Here is an 8,983-nt window from a genome sequence, read left to right on the forward strand (position 1 = left end):
CCACGATCACTAAAAAAATGTTCTGAATTGATTGAATGATGACTTACAAAATTAGTTTGGATGCCCCCTTGACAGAGTTCGAAGATGAAGGCGATAGCAATAATCGTTATTTTGATTTATTCGAAAATTTTTTAAAAATTTGTATTTTATGAAAATCATAATTCCGGGGATATCTTTGAATATCATGCTTCAAATGAATTCAATCATAGCTTAAAATGTTTGTTTTAGTGCCATTAAGGCAAAGTTGAAAGATTATTACAATAGCTATATTGGTTAATTTGATTTTTATGATGATTGTTCAAAATTTCGAATTTTTCATGAATTTCCCTAAAAGTGAGCTTTTTGATGGTTTCTTCAAATCCGATGCTTCAAATTCATTCAACTATGTGTAAATAAAATTTTTCTATTAACATTCTATGGAAGGGCTGAGAGGCGAGATACAAATATAAAAAAGACAATCTGTTGTATAGAAGAAAAGAGATAATAGGAATAATGATGCTGATAACATTCAACTAAGGTGAAAATCTGCCGAAATTAGGTGAAAGGAAATCTTATTCAATTTAGTAAAATGAAATAAATAATTAATTATGTGTGATAGAAGGAAATCATGCGCAAAATAACTGTTCGGAGACATATTGCTAATTTATTAGCAAACATAACTATACTATATGCAATACAAGAGCAATTTCCCACTTGTTTCCATTGTTTTCACTTCTATCTATTGAATTTGGCATTTAATGTGGAAGAAATTCTATTTAATTCCGTTGTTTCCCAGGCAACGGTATTGGTTGCCTGATTCCCGTTGAATCAATTTCCAGGCTAGTCAACTCATTTCAAACGTTTTCTTCTACATCATAAAATTTTGATATTAAATTATGGCGAAGTCTGTGACGATTTATGAAAAACCAACATCTCACTTAGGATTGCCCGATTGGTATGCAAAGCAGTGGCAATTGCAGGAGTCTGCAAAGAACCAAATTTCCGATTCATTCGAGCTCCGCAATACTGCGAGGACCCTTCGCAACGAAACGAAAATCCGTACAGAATGGGACACTCGAATGAACGATGCAAGATTGGACGATAGAGTCAAGGAGTTGAAGAAATGGCAAGAAATTTTGGAAAAATTGTCATCTTGTTTGTCCTCAGAAATGAAACAATTGAGGGATGAACAATCGGAGAGTGAGAGAGATCTGGATAATATTGAATTACCCCTTCAAGTGGTGGCTCAGTGTATTTCAATGCGAGATTGCAGAAGAGGAACGGAATTGACATACGACGAGGCAGACACTGAACTCAAGAAAGAATTAACTGTCGTGGAAGCTGTGAAAAAAAGGCTCACTGAAAAAATTCACGCTGCGTGGGTAAAGTTGAATAAACTGGAGGAAGTGAAATTCCAATTGAATCTGGATCTCGACGATAAAACAGAGACTATTGCAATTGATGGTGATAACTTAATAATGAACAGAAATTCTGGGGGAATCAGTTATAAACCAAATGCATTACGAATACCGAAAAGGTCTGTATTTCTCCTCATAATTGAAACAAGGTTCTTAAAAGTTTTTCTTAAGTCAAATGGTAATGAACGAGTAGCTAAACAATTTCAAATATCTAACGAATTTACTAATTTCTTCAATTTATTTTGGCTATTAAATTTCGCAGCTGATGCGGGAAAACAAATTGATGCGATTATAACACATTTTTTCAAACTCACAAAAAGCTGGGATGTTTTGTTCATCCGTTCAGATTTGCTCCTTAAGGTTCAGCAACTATGGCATTCACTTATAATTCAATGTTTTATCCAGTAGCCGAGATGTGAAATTCTGTGAGTCGATTTTAGCTCGCTATCAGAATCAGATCTGATCTGATCTGATCAGAATCTGATCAGAAGAAAATAGGAAACAAGTGGAAAATTGTTCTTGTATTGAATATAGTATAGTTATTTTGACTAATAAATTAGCAATATGTTTCCGAATGGTTATTTTGCATGCTCTTCCCTTCGATCATGTATAATTGATTGTTTATTTCATTTTATTAAATTGAAAAGATTTCTTTTTAACTAATTTTGTCGGATTTTCAAGTTAGTTAAATGTTATTATCATCGTTATTCTTATTATCCCTTTCTTTCTTATCGCTCTCAGCCGCCCGATAAAATGTTAATAGAAAAATGTTATTTATACATAAACGACTGAAACGTCACATTTGATGAAACCATAAGAAAGCTCACTTCCAGGCAAATTCATGAAAAGTTTTCAACAATCATCATGAAAATCAAATCAACCAATATAGCTATCGTAATCATCGTTTAACTTCGACTTAATGGCATTAAAACAGACATTTTAAGCTATGATTGAATTCATTTGAAGCATGAGATCCAAAGATATCCCAGTAATTGTGATTTTAAAAAAATACAGAATTTTTGCATATTTCCAACATAGAACATTTTCTTTACTTGTCGCAAAAAAAAACAATTATAGAAAAATTGAAAAAAAATTAAAAATTAATAAATTAATTAAATTTTAAGTAACGACGATTGATAGGGCTTAATATTTGAGGGGAAAAAAATCAATTGCATCGATTCATTAGCGAACAAACGAAGAAAAATTTGTTTACATTCGTACGGACACGGTCTAAAAATTGCACTTTCGGACTTTTTGAATTATAATGGGTCGATATAACACAATAAATCCAAAACTTAAATCTGAACGATTACAATGCTTCCATTCGGAAGTAAAAATTACTGAGAAATTTATTTAGTCAAAATAATAGGGGCTACAAAAAAGGTCTCTAAAAAAATTGTGCTAAGTGTAATAGCTATATCCATATCATTGTGTAAATATTGTGGAATCTAATGGGAAAAACTATCGTAGAGATTAAAATAATTTACAGTGGGATTCAGAGAGATCTTTTTTGCAGTTCTTAACATTTTTTACAACACATCTCCGCATTTTGATTTGAATCTGTTGACGATTAAATGGATTTCTCAATTGGCAGCTTCCATCAAATCATCTCATTCAAGACGAATTTTTGTCAACATGAACATGACAATCAAATTACTTGCAGCTCCAACACATACGAAACGTGGCAGGGCCACTGTCGGTACATAAAAACTCTTGTTGAAAATGAACTGAAAGATACTCTGAGCTTTCGCGAGGCTCTCCATGTAATGCGTAAACGCGCCAAAATTGATACTGAAGCACAACAAGAAGCCACTGATTATGCATTACGAAAGCGTATATATCAAACGCAAAAAGCAAGGAATGAAATGGAGTGGAAGAAGAGAAAGATGCAAGAGGAAATGCAATCATTGATGAATGAATTGACTCGACTTGAAGAGGCACTTAGGAACAAAGTCGATGCTGTCAAATGCGCTGAGACGAGACTGGAGAACCGCACCTACAGACCTGGCTACGAATTATGTAGGGACGAGCCAGAATTTGGTTTAAACGACGAAGTTCTTCAGCTCAGAAAAACGAAGTCGGAACTTGTGACTAAAATCAATTGTACAAAGTAAATATTCATTTTTTAAATCCCTTCAATAATCTGTATAAGATATATTCGATAGAGTATTTACAAGTGGAACGATGGCTTCTGTAGAAAAGTAACACATAAATAAATTGGATCAAGAAAACCTTCTTTAAGAACTTGAAAATTCGAAATTCCAAAACCGAGATTTTTCTGATACTTAGGGGAAATTTTTCGAAATGAGTAAAAATTTCACATCTGTTCAAGATTTTTTAGATTTCAGTGCAACATAGTTCAGAAAATCAGCGATTTTCTGGAGAAACTAGAAATTTTCTTTTCTCTGTGGTGCTGTAAAAACTTACAAGACCCTCCCAGTAGCCTCAGGAAATTTCCTACGAAAAACGTCTTTTGATGACGATAATTTCTCCTAAGACGAATTATAATCGGATTTATGGAATATGTCACGTGCTAAAAGGAAAAAGGTCATATTGACCATTTTGTGATTTTTAGGTCAACGAAGTGAAAAAAGGTCGTATGAACCTACTCTAGGGAACATGAAATCTGGACCATTTGCACTCTCTAGAATCGTTTTGACACAACTTTTAAGGACAATTTTTTTGGCGCATACGATTGTTTTCCCCAAATATTTCTCCAATAGTGGAAAAATGAAAAAAAAAAATCTTCGCGCAAAAAAAAATTGTCCTCAAAAGTTGGGTTAAAATGATTCTAGAGAGCTCAAATCGTCCAGATTTCATGTTCCCTAGATTAGTTTTATACGATTTTTTTCCACTTCGTTGATCTAAAAATTCCAAAATGGTCAATACGACCTTCTTCCATTTAGCAGCCGATGTAATCTTTAGTCCTTCTGTCTTCTCAATCATCAAATTGCCTAATCAATCATGGATTTAAGTAGGAAACATCAGAAGATTCTTTCACATGAGATTTGAACAAAGAAGGCCTCCCGATATTTCCTCCCAACTCCGTTCTTCCCTTGCATATCCATCCTCACAAGCAATTGAATTTTGATTTCAGAGCAACATTCAACGGACTTGAATCCCTCCTAATTCAAATCGATCGCAATCTCGACGACAAACAGCATTCATTAATGACAGATATAATGTGCCTGGACATGCGAGCAACATTGAAAACTGGAGATAGATCACCCCTGATCAATGAAACCGAACGTAACATAAAGTTGACTCAACTTGAGAATGAGATACCTCTCGAGCTCTAATCTTCACATCTTTATACGTTATCATCTGCACCCATCTTCAATCTGATCACATCAATTAATAATAAAAAACAACCATTGAGTCGTACAGCGCTAATTCGAAAAGTGAAATCACTTCGATGATGAGACATTGAAGAAAATGTCAGAGATATTTTCACAATACCTTTCATCACTTATAGAAAAAGTTTTGAGAAATTTGGGCAAATAACTTTTTTCTAAAATGAGTTTCAAATTAGCAAGAATTATCAATTTAACTTATTGTATTCTATTACATAATTGTATCTGGATTAGCCTTAATGAGACTGTACTCCGTGATGAACGCATCAGTCAATGCTGGCTGCAATGTCTTAACAGCCCTCCTGTGAATATCCGTCACCCTCATCGGCTCTCCATGCTTCATCTCGAATAGAATGAAATCAATCCACACTTGAGTGTTTGATTTCCCATAATGCAGTGTCGCAAGTTCATGAGGTTTTCTCGCACTCTGCTTACAGATCTTCGGCTGAATCATTTCCAGCTCCAACATCTTCTTATGCAGTTCCAAACACGTAGGAGGTTGAATCGCGAGTTCATTGTATTGTTGTCTCGCAGCTTCAATTCCTTTGGTCAACACTAACCACTCGATGTAGGCGGGTTTCATCTCTTTAGAAATTTCTACATCACTCTTCATAGCTTCCACAAAAATCTCATGGACCTTTTGAGGATATTTAGCTTGGAAATAGAGTAATTTCATCCGCCAAAGAGGTAGAGCCTTTCCTCCTAGTAATTTAGAAGCTTTAGCGAATTCTTCAGTGACCAGAGAATCTTTTCCAGAGTTTATCAAGTGTTTTATCTTTGTTGTCCATAGATTTACACTCGTTGGAATTGCGTCTGTTCCATAACACATAACCTGATACAATTTTTCTTCAGAAGTTTCGTCTTTTTTGTCGGTTGTCAACATCTCAAGCCAATAAAGATAATATTTTTCCTCTAATTTTTTGGCTTGATCAGCTTGGATCAACGCATTCTTCAGCAACTTTCTTTTGTAATTAGGAAGATGTGATAGATCTTGGTTAATCTCGAGGAGACAGTCGATGTAAAGTGACCACATTGTCTCTGATTTGAGTTTTTTAACTGCAGCTTGGTACACCTCGTTGCAGTTCGTGATTCGATCCCGTAAAGAGTTCTGGTCCTTTGTAGTTTCCACCTCCATGGATTCTTCTTGATTTGGATCATAGGAAAGGCCTTCTAGTTCTCGTCTTGCCATCGTCTCCCACATCTGAGGCTTGTTCGAGTATTCTTTGGTGAGGTCTGAAATTATCTCGTTCTGCAGGTTTTTAGTGTTTTTGTGGAGTTTACAGAGGTTTAGGAGGTTGATTATGAACGTGACGTCTTTCACTTTTTTAAATGCCATTTTGTAGATTATCAACGCTCTTTTTATACCTAGGGGCATTTCCTCTGCGATTTCGGAGGAGGCGTCAGGGGTGTCGTCTGACTTTTGAGATGCTTCGTCTGCTTGATCTAATTCCAATCTGAAAATATTTATGCATTTAATGATTAGGCGTGGTTTTCATGTTTTTTAATTGAGCGAAATACAGGGAAAAAATTTGGTTAGGTTCCCGGAAAAATTTCTGACTCAGAGAACTCTACCGTTATACTAAACTAGGGAGCAAAGTACTCTGGAAATGAGCGGAATTTTTACTCATTTTAAGAAAATTTTCACTAGGAATCAGAGGAAAAAGTTCTAATTCATAGCACTTTTCACTTAAATTTTATATAGTTGTACTTGAATTAAAGCACATTTGTTCCAAGGACATTCTGAGGATAATCAAGAACATTCAGGTTTTCAAATTAAGAACATACACGCTGTTCGATTGATGACTTGTCCTGTTCTCAAATCAATCTAGTCATGTTTGTATAGTATATCTCTAACCTTGGGAGGTAAAATAAAGGACCCTTAGCCACGTTCTTACCACCCTCGCCATCGATTAGGGTAGTAATTCCGCATGTGGGCACGACTCCTTTATTTCATCTCCCTGGGTTAGAAATATAACATTTTATTCAATGTATGGGGTCATCTGACACCTTGAGTCAGTTAATATTAAAATAATGTTCAATTATTCCAGAATTTCAGCCCTTTCGATTCGTCTTAATTTAAGAATACAAAGAGTTCTTAATTTGAGAATGATTGTTGATTTAAGAAAATTAAATAAGAGAGATTCACGCCAAACTAGCAGGTCAAAAAAGTCGATGCTGGGGATTTTTGTCTCAATTTTTTTTCTGAAACGATGGCGACTCGACAAAAATCTTGAAAAAAGAAAAATAGAAAAATGTTGATAATTGAGAGAGTTATGATTTTTTGAAAATGTCTAGTTTTTGACTAAAAAATTTTTTTTCTCAAATTGCCTTCAACATTTTTGCAGGGTTTCAAGCTATCAAATTGCCATTTGGCACACTCAAAGAACGTGAAAACCCCTTCATAACACGGTGCAACAAAATAAGGCCAAGTTCTTCTCCAAAAATGAAATTAATACCATTTATAGATTTTTTCATGCTGAATTCAACAGTTCTGGACAAAAAAATGTTGAAATTGTGAATTTGGTTGAAAATATAATTTTTCCAAAAATTCAAACTAAATGCAATGTAATTCAAATTGAATGAGAAAAAATAACAGAATATCGTTAAAGAATCATTTCATCTGTTATAATAAACCGTCTCCAATTCCGTGACGTGATTTCGCTGTAAAAAATCCTGAAATTCATAAATTTGTTTGAACTATCTGTTGATTAAGTGAAGTCGCGGAATTTGGCTTCGTATATATTTTTATCCCTCTGGAAAATAATTTAACGGTCACGTGGTTATCTCCGCATTGGCTCAAGGTTATGAAAATTGACTCTGAGAAATTTTTCAAATAAATTTCTCTGTTGGAAGTGATATTAACAGACTTTCAAAAGAAAAATTGTCAATTGGGGAACTATCGTTGGAAGACTGATGCGTTTCATATGAGGTATTTCCTTTCTATCACTCCACTCGCCTCTGCCGTTTGATCCTTGTGAACGCTCCACACCTCACCCCCATTTAACCTTTGTAATCACTTCACTTATCCCTCTTATTTGATCGTTGTGCTCTTTCCACTTCTCTTCCCCATTTGACCCTAGTAATTGCTCTCGTCGCCTTTCCGATTTGGCTTCAATCCTCTGGCAGGAGTTTACTAAAATATTCGAGATTTATAAGGTGTCGACAAAGTCAATTTTTGAATCAATTTTTTTTTCTCGGAAAACGAAGATAAATGAGTCAGGAGAATAAATACGTTAAGAGAATCTTAAAATACACTTAACGCTCTAGAGCCTGACTCTTGGGTTTTATTTGATGAAATGCATGTGGACGTACTCGTTTTTTATAAAAAAAATTATGTCTAAACCGTGATTTACTGTAATTTCTTGAGTAACAAAATAAATTAAGTGCTTAAAAAAAATTAGGTTGATGAAAATTGTATTCAGGAGAAGAGAAAAGTAAGGAATCGGAGCTCGTAGCCCTGAAGAAATCCGATCAATTAGCCCCTCATGTATAGATATTCCAAATTTTTTTTTTCTCATTGAAGTGGTTTTGAAGAAAATTGCGAGCTAATAAAAAACATTTGCTAGTTAATACTTTTTTTGAAATAAATTTTTGAAAAATCACCCCTGAAAAAAAAGGCGTTATCCCCCCTATTTCATTATTTCCAAAAAATTTTATCACCAATCGGTAGCAAATTGTTTGAAGATTTTTGCGAGTTAAGAAAAAATCGTCAATGCACTCCTATTATTGTGTAAATTAACAATTCCAATTTCAACTGAAAACCAGAGTTGATGACCAGAGTTTGTAGCAGAGATGTCAGACAAGATATGAATGTTTTTTTGGGCTCAAATGAAAGAGCGGGTCGAGAAATGGCGTGCTAGAGCCTCTAAACATGACAAATGTCTCTAAAGATGATGTCTGTTTTCAATTGAAAAGCAGAGTTGTGACATCATTGTCTAGGAGGACAATGGGGTCTAGGAGTATGTATAGAACATTGGGGTCTAGGAGTCTCCCCTGGTTCAAAACCATCTTTAGAGGTCCTAGCACGCCATTTCTCGACCCGCTCTTTCGTTTGAGCCCAAAAAAACATTCATATCTTGTCTGACATCTTTGCTACAAACTCGGGTCTTCAACTCGGGTTTTCAATTGAAGGCCCGAGTTGTAGACCCGAGTTTGTAGCAGCGATGTCAGACAAGATATGAATGTTTTTTTGGGCTCAAATGAAAGAGCGGGTCGAGAAATGACGTACTAGGG

General features: G+C 34.9%; 2 protein-coding genes across 2 annotated transcripts in view; one reads left to right on the forward strand and one right to left on the reverse strand.

Annotated features, from left to right (window-relative positions):
• The first annotated feature begins 806 nt into the window (after nucleotides 1-806).
• On the forward strand, nucleotides 807-4,879 carry LOC107042790 (tektin-2). The gene is made up of 3 exons (XM_015263976.2): nucleotides 807-1,516; nucleotides 3,061-3,507; nucleotides 4,495-4,879. Exons 1-3 carry the CDS (start codon nucleotides 876-878, stop codon nucleotides 4,694-4,696), a joined length of 1,290 nt encoding a protein of 429 aa, XP_015119462.1. The 5' UTR covers nucleotides 807-875; the 3' UTR covers nucleotides 4,697-4,879.
• A 56-nt stretch (nucleotides 4,880-4,935) lies between these two features.
• The window catches only part of LOC107042789 (U3 small nucleolar RNA-associated protein 6 homolog), an 8,633-nt gene continuing 4,585 nt past the window's right edge, over nucleotides 4,936-8,983 (reverse strand). Inside the window, exon 5 of the mRNA XM_015263975.1 lies at nucleotides 4,936-6,204. Within this exon, the coding sequence (XP_015119461.1) occupies nucleotides 4,962-6,204 (1,243 nt within the window). The 3' untranslated portion in view covers nucleotides 4,936-4,961. The remainder of the gene's footprint in view (nucleotides 6,205-8,983) is intronic.

The sequence above is a fragment of the Diachasma alloeum genome, unplaced genomic scaffold (assembly GCF_001412515.2).
Source record: "Diachasma alloeum isolate Michigan unplaced genomic scaffold, Dall2.0 Dall_scaffold_00521, whole genome shotgun sequence".
Classification (NCBI taxonomy): Eukaryota; Metazoa; Arthropoda; class Insecta; order Hymenoptera; family Braconidae; genus Diachasma; species Diachasma alloeum.